The sequence below is a fragment of the Camellia sinensis genome, chromosome 9 (genome assembly GCF_055761805.1).
Source record: "Camellia sinensis isolate YWXY chromosome 9, ASM5576180v1, whole genome shotgun sequence".
In the NCBI taxonomy this organism is placed as follows: domain Eukaryota; kingdom Viridiplantae; phylum Streptophyta; class Magnoliopsida; order Ericales; family Theaceae; genus Camellia; species Camellia sinensis.
Window position 1 is genome coordinate 54,597,549 of NC_138969.1, and position 15,773 is coordinate 54,613,321.

The 15,773-nt window shown below is 39.1% G+C and overlaps 1 protein-coding gene across 1 annotated transcript; it reads left to right on the top strand.

Annotated features, from left to right (window-relative positions):
• The first annotated feature begins 11,963 nt into the window (after window positions 1–11,963).
• On the top strand, window positions 11,964–13,116 carry LOC145799428 (uncharacterized). Its single transcript, XM_082889009.1, has 2 exons — window positions 11,964–12,826; window positions 12,954–13,116. Exons 1-2 carry the CDS (start codon window positions 11,964–11,966, stop codon window positions 13,114–13,116), a joined length of 1,026 nt encoding a protein of 341 aa, XP_082745135.1.
• The last annotated feature ends 2,657 nt before the right edge of the window (window positions 13,117–15,773 follow it).

Here is a 15,773-nt window from a genome sequence, read left to right on the forward strand (position 1 = left end):
AAATCCATCTGGGGTAGTGCACCTATCTGATAGCTCCTGTCTCTAGCAGATTTCCCACTCCTTCCGCCACTATCTCGGTATGGTGGAGTGCCGATCTGTGAGTGCGCTGAATGATTGTTCTGGCGGATGGGTGGACATTGAGTTGGTGACAGATGAAGTTTGGATCAATGCCTGGCATGTCGTAGGGTGTCCAGGCGAACACTTCGATGTTAGAGGTCAAGAATTCCAAGACCTCTAATCTCTCAGTGCTGGACAAACGACGAACCGAGCAAAAAGAACTTATCCGGATTCTCTTCATCTATTCTTACCTCTACCAAGTCTTCCACCGCTTTTTGACCAGCTGCTTTGCCGACATCTGCGAACAGTTCATTGCTCTCAGGTTCTTCCACCGAATGAACATATCCCTTGGCAGCGCGGCTGCCATTAACCGTGACAAAGCATTGCTTGGACATAATTTGGTCTCCAAAGACTTTTTCAATTACCCCAGCTTCGTTGGGGAATCGCATTACTTAATGGTAGGATGAAGCTACCGCTCGCATGGCATGCAGCCATGTTCTTCCCAAGATTATGTTGTAAGTGGAAGGGACCTTCAACACCCAAAATTCCACTTGTTTTGTCACGCTTCCTGCCCTGACTGGAAGGATAATCTTGCCGACTGGCCAATCTGGCATTGAGTTGAATCCGATCAGGGGGGTTACAGCTAGTGCCAAGTCTTTGTCCTCCAATTTCAGTTGTTTGAAGGTGTCGTAGTACATTATCTCACATGAACTACCTTGGTCTATCAAAATCTGCTTAATGTCATAATCCTTGACGCGGAGTGTGACGACCAGCGTATCGTTGTGAGGGCAGTATATCCTCGCCAAGTCTTTGTCTGAAAAAGAGATGACATTGGTGGCCTCCGTTCTTTCTTTCTTGATTGTGGGTTGTGCACTTAGAACCTCCCTTAAGTGCTCAGCCTTTTTGATCATGCCCCTGAGCTCACATACGCGCTCAGGTTCACATATCCCATGTATTACGTTTATCACGCCTTGAGGTGGGGCGTCGATTGGCATTCCATTCGGGTGGTTGTCATTCTGGGGGGCTGGCTGCGCCCCTCCTTCAATGTATTTGTCCAGGTGACCGGTTGCCACAAATTCCTCTAGATGCTGTCTCAATGGTGTACAATTTTCAGCGCAGTGCCCCTTTTCTTTATGGAAGGTGCACCATGATCTTTCGTCGTAGTCCTTCTGAGCCTCTCCTAGCTTGGCAGGCCATCTGACGAAAGGTTCATCGCGTATCTCACTTAGAATCCGGTAGATTGGCTTTTTGAATACCGTGGTAATGGCAGTGTGGAGTCTCAACCATCTTTTATCCTGGTCCTCTCCATTGTCTCGCCCGCCTCGTCCGTTTTTGTTCGGACGTTCTACCGTGTTGACCTTTGCCGTGGTCTTTTTATCTGGTACTGCGGTCGTGTTAGACTTTGCTTTAGCACGGGCGCCATCTTCTTCTACCCGAATGTGCTGGTGCACTCTCTCCATTAAGGCCTCCATCGTGAGAGGCGGTGTCATAGTGATTGAGTCCCTTAGTCTGTGCCCGACTGGAAGGCCTCTTTTGTACTGTGCGGTGGCGAGATTGGTAGGGCAATCCCCAATCTGGTTGAAGGTCTCCCAGTAGCGGCTATTATAGGATTTTAATGACTCTTTTTCGCCCATGTCGATGGAGAGCAGTTGATCAATCTCCACCGGGGTTTTGGTATTCGTTCTGAACCTTGTTACGAACGCCTCTGCCCATTGCGCCCAGGAGGCTATGCTGCCTTCTGGAAGTTTTTCGAACCAAGTCAAGCCTAGGTCGCCAAGGCTTGATGGGAAGAGGATGCACATCAAAGCCTCGTTTTGCCGATATACCGCCATAGCCTGGCGGAAGTGGCTCAGGTGTATATAGGGATCTGTCTTTCCCTTGTACGTGGTGAATTTGGGCTGGAGGAAGCCTGAAAATAGGGGCGCGTTTTCGATTGCCGGAACGAACGGCGAGGTCTGTAGCCTCGCTAATGCTCTGTCCGTTGGTTCGTAGGCAGGGCGCGGTAATGGCATTCCAACCTCGACGCTTCCATGCGTCCGAGGAGCCAACCACTGAAGGGCAGATACCCAGTGAGGGTCGCGTGCCCTAGTATCCTCCTTCCATCGTGCCCTTTCTTCCAGCATAGTCCGTAAGTCGGATGATCTTGGCGATTCCATCTGCCTGGATGATGTCTGGTGCGTGCGCGAGGGCTGATAGGTGCTTCCCTCAGTATATGACCTCTCAGTCCTCTTTCTCTCAGACTTGGAGCAACGAGTCCTGGACGTTCTGGATTGAGTATCGCCTGTCTTGAGGCTTCTACTCTCTGCTTGTGATGGTGTCGTATGCCTACCACGATCTTCTGAGTGGCGAGGGAGTGTTTTGCTTTTGCGCCCCGCCACACCTTTTCCCTTTATCTGGCGCTTCATAATCTCCATGTCCGCCGCCATCCGTCGTATCAATTTGTCCTGCTCCTTCACGTGGTCCTCCAGAACTTGAGGATCAATCCTCCGCCTTTGTCTGTCAGGACTTTGTGAACGAGAGTGACGGGGGCTGTTATTCCGCCTCCCCCTAGCATCCCTCCTGGGGTTATGTCGTTGGGGCTCCAAGTCCGCCATGGGAGGGACAGGAGGCAAACCTTCGCGCCTCCCACCTCCTTCTGGGGTTTGTCCATCAATGGCGGACTGCGGCAAATCTTCGTTGTGCGCCATTGCTTTTTATTAGCAAGGAAAACTTAATCAAGAGGTTTTGTTCGTTCTGTTTATTCCCACAGACGGCGCCAATTGTACGGGAAAGAAATAAACATTCTCGTATAATCCTGTTGATCAAGTCTACGCTCCTCCGTATGACGTCGCTTTATTCCCTGAAAACACAAACGTGAGCTAGCCGGCGGGTGTGTGCCGGATACCTCTCCGATGCCTAAGTCAGCAAAATAGACAAATAGACAAAAGCTTCGTGTATTCGAGAATCAAAGTTGTGTTACCTCTCCATAGGTGATGTTTGTGAGCTTTTGTAGGTTCCGCGTGGCACAATCCTAGTAGGACTCTTACTCCTCCATGTAGAGTCCTCCTAGGAATCACATTCCTGAAAGGCGATGCTTATCCTTCAACACCCCCCTCACTGCTTAAACCAAGTGAGATGGTTTTACCATGGTCGGATTCCAATACGACCGAGGTAAGCATGGCTATGCTAAACCGCAGAATAGACCGAACTATGCTTAGTTCGGTCCTTACTCTTACTGCTCCTACCTTGGTCTCTCCTGTGCGAACCATGGTGTGCTTAGACCGAGCTAACAAATAGCAAGGTTCTGACCGAGCTAACAAATAGCAAGTCTTTAATATTTTTTAAATTACATTTTAATCCATAAGAAGAAGAATATTTCTTTATATTTTTTCAGTATATTTATCAAAAAATATTAAAGACTTCACAAATTTCAATATGATACGTACTCCCACCGTCCCAAAATGATAGTCGCTTTTGGAGAATTTAACTTTTTTTAGTAGTATAATTATTATACTTTAAAAAATTAATTTTTCAAAGTTACCCTCTAATAGTACTTTTTTTAAGAATATCAATTGTCATAATTGTATATTTTTTGTTGTTAATAAATTTAAAAGAAGAACAAAATCAAAAATTTATATTATTTTAGTCCTTGATTTTTTAAAATGACTAATATTTTGAAATAATAAAAAATAAAATAAAATATTAATATTTTAAAACAAAAAAAAATATATATATTATAATTATATTTTGATCTCAAATTATTTATGCACTAATATATATATATATATACAGAATATAAAAAATTAAAATAATATTTTATATGTTCTCTTTCTTTCTCTTCTCATCTCATTTATGAAAGCCTGGCTCCTGACACACCAACCTGGCACGGGTGCTAGCTTACTCTCTCCTCCTTTTTCTTTTTCCCTCTCTCCCCCCTCTTTCTTTGCCAGATGCCTCGCTGGATACGATTGACAAACAAATTAACAAAACTAAGGCCTTGTGTGTCATGTATTAAAAAAGTCAAAAAATTAAAAAGTTATTATTCTATTTAAGTTATATCATCTTATTTAAGTTACATCATCTCTCTACTATATCATTTCAAATTCAACTCAAACCCAACTCATATTTTATAAAAAATAAAAAAGTGCACTTATTTATAATATCTCATACCACCCCTTATTTTTAATTAACGTGTAAACTCTCTTGAGTCTGTTTTTCATTAATTTTAAAGGAAAATAAGTGAGAGTTCTAATTAGAGCTACTAGTAGTGATATGGCAGTGGATCTTACCCACTGTCACAATTTGTATTGTGTCTATTTTTTTTTTTTTTTTTTGCTTTGCCACCTCATTAGTGATGAGTTTAGAGCCATTAAATTAGTGGTCTCTAACACCACAGAATTTTAAAATCAATTACTTAATAGTTGTTAATCATAATAAGGTGAGGGATAAATTTTGAATATGTGCACTAACTCCACAACGCGCATATTATTTCAATCAAAGACTACAACTGTCAAAATTCAACTCTACACTCAAATCTTGAATACGAGTCCATTCTAATACCATTGCACCAAACCCCTAAAAGTTTGATTCTGAAAAATGTATAACCTAAAATCTCAACACTTATACCCAAAACCTTATCAAAAAGTTAACTTAACGATAAATTACACATTCTTTATTGACTGAGCACGTCAACTAATGGATGACACTACTAATGATTTAACAAACTCATTGGAAATGCTCTAATCTACTAATCTGTAGAGTATATAATAGCATCATCAGTCCAACCAATATCAAGGTGTCAGGTGAGAGAGAAATGAAGGGTGTAGGAAAACAAAGCTTTGAGCGTTGGAAAGAGCTATTGGATACCTGGGATCTACGAGTAATCATCCTCTTTAGTCTCTTCTTCCAAACTTTTCTAATCTTCTTTGCCCCTTTGAGAAAACTGAAAGATAAACTAACAATGGCAATGGATCAAATTCCCGTGAGGGTGTTTATCACGCAAGACGAAATAGACATTCCGAAAGCAAACGAAGTGTTGATATATGTATACTGTTTCTAGGTTTGTTGGAAATAAAAATATAAGAACTACATCTCCAACTATTTATAAGTGCTTTGATAACCTTTGCCAAGAGTTATCATGATGTATGGGAATAGATACAATGCTATGAAGCATTGTGTCTCTTTGTGTTTAAATTCAAACACCAAATTACTTTCAGATTGTTCTACGTCTTGCGGGAAGGTTTATTGACCACCAAATGAAGATTATGATATGGTGTGAGAGGGTTCACCATATTATGGTGTGATCACCACTCATATCTTCATCTCCCACTTGATCACATTATAATATTGGTGATAAAACCTGAGTTGGGCATGTTAACCTTGGTACCAAAATTTTGCCTCAAACCAACTTTCATCTATGAAATTATCTCATAGATCGACGTCTGATTGTGACTTGGCCATACGTGCGCACGTTTTTGTCACTAATCTGACCGCTCCCGTACGAATGTGTTCTCCCACTGTTCAACACATTCCAGATGACTTCAATTCACTACATAACAAGTGAACGGCATCAATTTTCAGTGATGGGTTCATAATCCATACCCAATCACCATTGACGACTTCAGCCATACACATTTTTCATGTGTCGACCTGCATTGAAATTATTGTTAAGTACTTCCTTTAAGACCCATTCCTGAAGGCTTTCCTTAACACACCTTATCAATGACTTTTTGCTGATCAAGCAGACAATATCATCTAGTTTGCACATTGCATATTATGGACTTTACATCTCATGCTAACTATGATATCCATACCTTGTCAGTTCCTCTATCTTGTTACCAGACCAAACACATGTTTCCATGCAAGATAGAGTCGCAAAACATCGGTTATCTAGGCGTCCCCAGAGTCATCCGACTATGCTCTTATATAAGTAGCTAAACCACCTAGCTAGGTATTTTTCAATCCCATATTAGCTATATGTTCTCTGAATTTTTCCAGAGACAACCCTTTGGTCATAGGGTCAGCCACCATCTCTTCTGAAGGTATATAGTTGACTTTTATTTCACCTCTCTCCACTATGTCCTGAATATAGTGGTAACTAACATCAATATGTTTTCCCTTAGAGCTATTTGCTCCACTTTTTATTAATGAGATGGTAGACTGATTGTCACAAAACATACTAACCGGTCTGACAGGTATACCTAATTGTAAACTGTCAACAAATCGTTTTATCCAGACCGCATTACTAATGGTTGTGCTGCAAGCTATGTATTCAGCTTCCATAGTATACTTTGCAACACAACTCTGTTTCTTACTTAACCAAGAAACAGCTGTTCCACCAAACAAGAACACATGACCACTAGTAGATTTTCTATCATCTGCATCTCCTGCAAAATCCGTGTCAGTGTATCCTTTTATGTCTAAATCACACAAACCAAAACATAATTTCAAATTTTTAGTGCCTTTTAAATATCTGAATATTCTTTTAACTGCTTGCCAATGTTCCTTACCTAGATTGGATTGGAACCGACTTACCAATCCGACTGCATGACAGATGTCAGGTCTAGTGCTTGTCATGGCATACATTAGGCTGCCTACTGCCTGAGCATATGGAACATTTCTCATTTCCTCAATGTCAGACTTAGTTTGAGGACTCATACATTTACTAAGACTTTGTCCCTTGCAAACAGGCATACTTAAAGAATTACAGTTATCCATATTAAATCTTTTGAGCACCTTATCTAGATATTTCTCTTGATCTAGATATAATAATTTTGAATTTCTATCTCTTGAAATTCTAATACCTAGAACATAGGTTGCAAGACCCATGTCTTTCATTTCAAATCTAGATGCTAAGAAAGTTTTGGTTTTAATAATCATATCTAGACAATTTCCTACTAACAATATGTCATCCACATATAAAGACAATATTGCTAACTTGTCACCATTTTTCCAGATATAAACACAGTGATCTAATGGACTTATAACATAGCCCATTTCTAAAATGGCTTGGTGGAACTTCAAATACCATTGTCTTGAAGATTGTTTAAGTTCATATAGAGATTTCTTCAACTTGTAGACTTTATCCTCGTTGCCTTGGTTCTGGAAACCATCAGGTTGCATCATATAAATTTCCTCTTTTAATTCTCCATTGAGAAAAGCAGTTTTAACATCTAATTGATGCAATTCCAAATCCATCCTGGCTACTACTGCCATTAGAATCCTAATAGAGGCAAATTTTGCAACAGGAGAATACGTATCTACAAAGTCTATTCCAGGTTGCTGAGTGAATCCCTTGGCTACTAACCTGGCCTTGTATTTCTCCAAACTTCCATCTACTTTGAATTTCTTTCTAAGAACCCATTTGCAACCAATGGCTTTTCTTCCATTCGGAAGATCGGTTAATTCCCAAACATCATTTTTCTTGATCGAGTCAAGTTCTTCATTCATTGCTTCAAGCCATTGTGTAGCATCACTGCTACTTATTGCTTCATTATAACTAGTAGGATCATCTACTAAGTTATTAAGTTCTTCAACTTGAAAAACATAATGATCTTTCAAAACCGTAGATGGGCGTCTTGCTCTTTTACTCCCACTTAGCTCAGAATTCGAAGCAGGTAAAACAACGTCATGTAATTTGCGTTTGCTCCCACTATTAGATAGTTCGGGAAGAACATATTGACTGTGTGACAAAGAAAAAAGAGAAGAATCCTGAGATACTTCAGAGAGCAATTCAATTTGTTCAATAGGAGTAACAAGATCAGTGGATTCAAGAAAAATAGCATCTCTACTTTCTATTAATCCACGTTCGGGATGGTAAAAACAATAACCACTCCCATTTTCGACATAACCAATAAACTTGCATTCCCAAGTTTTGCTTCCCAATTTATCCCTTAAAGGTTTGGGAATAAGTACATGTGCCTTACATCCCCAAACTTTGAGAGTTTGAACATTAGGTTTAGTGCCATTCCAACATTCATAAGGAGTTAGAGGTTTGGCTTTTGTTTCAACTCTATTTAAGATATACGTAGCGGTGGACAAGACTTTCCCCCAAAAATGAATAAGAAGATCAGCATGAGCCATCATAGACCTTGTCATTTCCATGAGAGTACGATTTCGTCTTTTTGCAACCCCATTTTGTTGTGGTGTATATGGCATTGTAAACAAATGTTTTATGCCATTCTCTTTGCAGAAAGAATCCATCGCTTCATATTCGCCACCTCTATCATTATTCAAGTGTTTAATGGACCGACCAAGTTGTTTTTCTACCTCTAATTTATATTCCTTAAACTTTTCAAGTGCTTCTGATTTGTGTTTAAGAAGGTAGATATGCCCATATCTTGAATAATCATCAGTGAAAGTAATAAAGTATTCCATGCTTCAATGAGTTTTAGTTCTTAAAGGCCCACAAATGTCCGAATGAATTATTTCAAGTAATTCCGATGATTTCCAATGTTTAAAAAATGGCTTGCTAGTCATTTTACCTTTGATACATGGTTCACATATATCAAAATCATCAAAGCATACTTGACGCAATAAACCACTTTTAAACATTCGAGACATTTTATTTTTATTAATGTGACCTAACCTTAAACGCCACAAATAAGAACTATTACTAGTAGAAACATGCAAATAATCAGAAATACATACTTTATTATCAATAGGAAGAGAGTACATGTCATTCACTCTTACACCTTTCACTAATACACTCTCTTTCTTATTTAATACTGTGTTAAACCTAAAACTAACCTCAAAACCTTTTTGAGTTAACACTGGAACTGAAATTAAATTTCGCCGAATGTTAGGTACATAAAGCACATCATGAAGCACAATAGAAGTCCCATTAATAGAGAATTGACAATTTCCTATACCCAAAACATCACTATAGAAGTTGTTGCCCATGTAGATTCTGTGTTCACCAACCTTATTTTCAGTAAACTCCATGAACATGTCTTTATTTTGCACAATATGTCTAGTTACAGCAGAATCAATCCACCATGAATTTGATGAAGCCTCAAGTACCAATGCTTCAGAAATTGTCCTGGCAACAGGGTTATTATCCTTGTTCTGCTTCTTCTAAGGACAATTGGCTTTGATATGACCTTTTTGACCGCACTTGTAACATGGGCCAATTTGATGCTTGTGATGTTGTTGTTTTTGCCATTCTTTTGGTTTCTTCCATCCTTTCTGAAATCCCTTCTTCCATTTTTTCTTGAAAAAAGTCATCTTTTTCTTGTTGAATGGAGTGTGGGTATTATTCTGTGGTTGTGGTGAGGATTGTGCCATCAGCAAATTAGAAGACAATCCTTCTTCACGTCTGCGTTTCATTCTTTCTTCTTCCAAAACTAAGAGTACAGGCAATGTGACCATTGAAATCTCTCTTCCGCTATGAGTTAAAGATGTGATAACATGATCCCAAGATAACGGAAGACTATTAAGTATAGTAGTTACTTGCATCTTGTCCGACAAAGAGTGATCAGCGTTGGATAATTCTTTAGCAATTAATTCCATTTGATTAACATGATCACCAACACTATCATTATCACTCATACGAGTGTTATTATATTTGTCCAAGAGCAATTGAATTTGAGTATCTGATCGGACTCCATACTTACTTTCTAGTGCTTCCATTAGTTGTCTTGCAGTTTCATGTTCTTCAAAGAGCGGAATTATGTTATCTTTAATATTATGTAACATAGTTGCCTTTGCCATTGCATCATCTTCTATCCATTTATTTTGGAACCAATTTGAATCATCATCTGGTTTAGAAGTGGATAAAGTATGCAATGTTTTCTCATGTGTAAGTAGATAAGATATATGGCGCTTCCATGTTCGGAAATTATTTCCATTAAGCATCTCGATTCTCGAAGAATCCATTGTATTTTTAATAGCCATATTAAAAATAAAATGTGATACTATGAAAATTCAAATGTGAATATTACAATACTAAACTAAAAATAAAAATAAGCAAAATTAAAAATTGTAATAATAGTTACGAGCCCAAGGACGAGCCTAAGGAACACAATGGTGCCTTTTAAACAATGTTCCTTTGGATGTTTTCCTTGATAACACCTTTGGATAGCCTCCTCGAATTTTGTTTTCAGAAAATTTAGAACAACTACCCACAGAAAAATTCTTAGCAAAATTCTAGAAATTTTGGCTTTTGAATGACTTAAACCGGCCTTGAAATAAGCGAGAACGAGCCGAAAAACCCCTTGAACCAATCTGCCGGTTCAAAGTTGTGGCTGAACCGGCTCGAACCGCTGGTCAATGCGCCGGTCAACGCACGGAGCAGGACGCGAGTCAACACGCAGGTCGGGCGAGGCAGACAGACACGGGTCCGGGCGAGGTGCGCTGGGCGCCGGGTCGACGCGTGGAGCCTAGCGCACGCTGGGCTGCAGCGTTGGGCTACTGGGCTGCGTTGTTGGGCTGGATGATCCTTGTGACTTTGGGCTGCTAGACTCCTTCTGACTTACTTGGGCTGATGGCTAAATTGGCCTAAAAATTTTCTTTTTAATTTGTAGGCCCAAAGGAACAGATTTTCTAGCAGTTATTTTTATTTTTGGGCCCCTTTTAATGGATTTTATTTTTGGCCCAAAATTTTCAATTTCCAGAAGAGAGTCTTCAACGATGCACAGGTTGTCTTCTCCGGTTACGGGAGTCGGCGACCACAGACTGAAACTCGAATTTTGTGGATCAAATTTTTTCCGTTTTTCACAACGAATTACACTGTTGTGATCAAAATTCTGTGACGAACAAGAAGGAGCAAATTTGGAGACCCAATTGGAACCAAAAAATATTTTATAAAATTTCTTCCAACGGTGCAATTCGGCTTCACTTTTGGCAAGGTTCGGAACAACAGCGCCACCAACAGTTATTTTCTTCGGATAGTATTCTAGGAATACGACACGTTGGTGATAATTATATAAACAAACGGAATTCACCAATGCCGAAGATTGTTGATCAATAATTTTCTGAATTTTCGGCAAAAAGATTTCGGAAACTTGTCTTTCTTCCGGACTAAAATTCGACATCTGCGATAATGTATATCCTTGCTCTGATACCACTGAAAGATAAACTAACAATGGCAATGGATCAAATTCCCGTGAGGGTGTTTATCACGCAAGACGAAATAGACAATCCGGAAGCAAACGGAGTGTTGATATATGTATACTGTTTCTAGGTTTGTTGGAAGTAAAAATATAAGAACTACATCTCCAACTATTTATAAGTGCTTTGATAACCTTTGCCAAGAGTTATCATGATGCATGGGAATAGATACAATGCTATGAAGCATTGTGTCTCTTTGTGTTTAAATTCAAACACCAAATTACTTCCAGATTGTTCTACGTCTTGTGGGAAGGTTTATTGACCACCAAATGAAGATTATGATATGGTGTGAGAGGGTTCACCATATTATGGTATGATCACCACTCATATCTTCAAAAACGAACGGGTAGCAGTTTCGTAATAATCCCCATATGGTTGGCATACTTGTTAGCAGATCTGACTGCTAACTTCGCATTGGGACTCATCTCCAGAAGGCAAGGCGACACCTCTGGCCATTTCTCTAGACCAGAACTTGTGGCGTTTTGGGTTCCGTTTCTTCTGTTACACCTTGGTGGTCCGGATACCATCACTGGTTTCGCGCTTGAGGATAATGAGTTGTGGCTCAGGCAGCTCCTTCATCTCCTGTTCCTGTGTGGGACTGCTGCTTATGTCTTTATTCTCACACTCTCATTCAAAAACCAACTATGGATCTCAACACTGCTCGTGCTTGTTGCTGGGCTTATCAAGTATATTGAGCACACTCGCTCTCTCAATCTTGCTAGCTAGCATAGATTGAGAGAACCAGATCCTGGGCCGAACTGTGCCAGGTTCATGGAAGAATAAGCTTTAAAGAAAGAAGAAGGATTTGAAGGATAGAAATGTTTCCAGAACCAATCGATGAAGATAGAGTAACGCTTTCTCCACAACCAATCGATGAAGATGGAGTAACGCCTTTAGAAGATTTGGATGTGGTGAAACATGCTTATGATTTTTTTCAAACCTTCAAGGGATTCCTTGTTGATCTCAGATTCAGCTCTGGTCAGCTAAACAAGAGCCGGACTTTATTCCTTGGCAGAACAACAAGAGATGCTTTCAAAGTGGTGGAGGTAGAGCTCAATTTCATCTATGAAATTCTCTACACCAAGGCTAGGGTGTTGCAAGGTAAATATGGATACCTTCTCCGGTTTGTTTCATTTATTTTAATTGTTTTAGCCCTTGTGCTTTTCTGTTTGATTGACAAACACAAGCAGGGATTTCACAAGTTTGATGTTGGAATTACCTTCACCTTGCTCCTTGGTGCCATTGCCCTAGACATAATAGCTTTTCTCATGCTCCTTTTATCTGATCGGACTGCTGTGGCTCTAACTAATTCAGATAATCAATCCATAGTCTTTAGGATGCTCAAGAAATCCCTCAATTTTAATAGGAAAAGGTGGCCAGAAGACGCTCTAACACGACATTGTACTTGTTCATTTGGGTGGTTTATGCAAATCATGCGCAGAAGGTGGTACGAATCTATCCCTCAATACAACTACATAGATTATTGTCTGCATCCACATTTGCAAATATGGGAAAAACTCATTGGCTTTTTTGGCCTTACCAACGTGCTAGATGGGTTACAATATGCGAAAACAGTTGAATTCACCAATGACTTGAGAGAACTCGTCTTCGAGGAGCTGAAAATGAAATCTAAGATGGCATATAATTTTAGAAAGTGCCAAGGAGATATATTTAGCCAGAGGTGATTGGGTACTTCGACATGAAGATTGCATTGACTTACTCCCTTGGATCATTGAGGTCGACTTTGATGAGAGCCTTCACTTGTGGCACATTGCTACTGATCTCTGCTTTCATTCTTGTAATGTTAGCATGGATGCTAATACTGAGGATGGCGATTCTAAGAATAAGGATTTTCGTGGTTTATCTAAGCTTCTGTCAGATTACATGGCATATCTTCTGAATATGGAATCCACAGTTATGACTCCTGTAGAAGATATTGGAAAACTAAGATTCAAAGATACTTCTGACTAGGTTTTAGATACCTTAGCTGAAGCCAAGAGATTCTTTCATGGAAGAAAAATCGGAAAGGTAAAGGAAGACAAGAAATGTTGTCTGAATATTTTCAGGGTTCAAAAATGTTGTTGCTAAGGTAGAACAGGACCAGATCAATTACACGAACAAGCCTGCAAAAGTATCCTTCTTGTTAATACTGAAGTGAAACCTCTTTCTGTCAGGGGGGATAGAAGCAAATCTGTGTTGTTTGTTGCATGCATATTGGCCAAAAAGCTGGAGAAATTAGAAGAGAGGAAAAAATGGGTGATAATTAGCAAGGTTTGGGTTGAAATGCCTTCATACGCTGCACATCGTTGCAGAGCAACTACCCACGCTGCACAACTGAGTAAAGGTGGGCAACTCATCACTTTGGTTTGGTTGTTAATGTCTCATTTGGGCTTAGAGGACCAGTCTCAAGCGCATAAAGCCCACGGAAGGGAAAAATTAATTGTGGGGTCGTAGCCGAATTGATTTTGTTGTATTAATCATGTTAGGTTTTATTTCTTGGCAATCCCGTTTGACAAAACTCCTTTGAGTTGTAAATTTATTCGCACTTTTATTTCAGTGAAACTATGAGTGTTTAGATGCGAATCCAACCTGAATCGAGCCTTGCAGAGAAGTTTGTGATGTTAATACTTTCAAGATTGCCACTTCGCTGATTATTACGGGGGTCGAGCTGCCCGGTCAGCTCGCGGGCCGAAGCAAAATGCAAAATTGCATTCAAAATTGTAATATTTTTTAGTTCCAGATTTTCCAATTTTGGTCTTCCCGCTCGAGCGGGGAAAGTGACGCTCGAGTGGGGTTTGCGAGCTCACAGTATCTCTGTTATGCCTGAAAAAGTACTGGATGGTGTGATTCGACGCTCGAGCGTCAAAACCGATGCTCGAGCGTGGAGCCTATATGAAATCACAAAATTTGAAGTCTCCGCTCGAGCGGGAAGTCCCACGCTCGAGCGGACCGCGCGAACACAGTTTTTCGGATTTCAATTAGGATTGGGTTTTCTTCCAAATCTAGGATTACTTTTGGTTTTCTATAAGTAATTGGTTTTCTCCCAAAACTAGACTACTCGACAAGTCCTCCAGATCTTCTTTTTGGTTCTTAAGATTTATATCTGGGGATTTTTTGTTAGTTTTCTTTGATGTTTTATTGAGTATTCAACTCATGGTTTAAATAGAGTACATCAAAGGTTTGTTTGTTCTACAAAAGAGAGAGTTGTTCTTCGGTGGATTCTGAAGAATTCGAGCCTGAAGCTTTGGTGGATTCCGTGGTGGCTCATCGTAAAGACAATTCCAAGGTGAAGATGGGGTTGGAAGAGGCACATAGAGGTTGGTTCAATTAGGCGTGGATTCGCTAGGTAATTGAGAGTATACCTGTGTAATTCCTTTAAATCTTCTTAGTGGATTGTTTTGTGGCTGTTGCCCGTGGTTTTTTTATCACAGTTGGAGGTGTCCAATTGTGGTTTTTTCACGTAAAATCGTTGTGTCTCTTTGTCTTGATTGTTTGATTGGGATTGTTATATTCTGCTTAAAATTGATACATAATCACAAATCAACATCTGCGGGATTTCTAGATTTTTCAAATCAATTGAAGATGTTTGCTTGTTTTATTTGGGAAATCTTATTGTACTTGGTCACTATCAAATAAATGGACATGTATGAATTTGGAGAAATTATTTTTGGATTCTAGCACTCAGATTTTAAATTTGCAGTCGAAAAGTATTTGGCATCTACTAATTTACATTTTACTCATTTCATTCCTAGGTTACCGATCATACATCTGTAGTAAACAAGACAATTGCAGACAACATATAAAAATATTAGGGAAAATTATACAAATAGTCCATGTAGTTTATAAGATGTGTCAATTTGGTCCCTGTAATTTTAATTTTGCTCGATTTTGCCCCTTAATTTAACGGATTGTGTCATTTTAGTCTAATAAATAGCGGTTGTTAAGTTAATTTATCGGAAAGTCAAACAATGTGTCAATTTAGTCTCTACCAAAATCGAGAAAATTATAACAACAGAGACCAAATTGACACATTATATAAAGTACAAGGACCAAATTAACACATTGTTTGACCTTCCATTCAATTAACTTAACAACTGTTATTTATTAGACTAAAATGACACAATCCGTTAAATTACGGGGCAAAATCGAACAAATTGAAACTATAAGGACCAAATTGACACATCGTATAAACTAAAGAGACTATTTACATAATTTACCCAAAATATTATGCAAGGGATTCTGGCGGCATTTGATTTTTTGTTTGACATAATGCATATGATAAGAAGAAAAAAGAAACGAAAAGAAATACGGATGACACTGCAATGGGTCAACACTATTCCATCCAATTGGTATATATATACCTTGTTCTGTCAGTCAACCCTTTTGGAAAGTTAACTATTATAGTTAGTTTTTTTAATTTGATTAAAAAGTTGTGTTTGAGAAAATTTTATTTGATTTGGGTTTTCTAAAAATATTTTTTAGAAAATTCCATTTGGTTGTGTTTTGTAAACGTGATTCCACACGTACATATGAATATGATATTTGGTAGGAGTTTTGGAATCACGTTTCCAAAACTCTACAGAGAACTTTGTCTCAGACGCGCTTTTCAGAATTTTTTTTTTTTACAA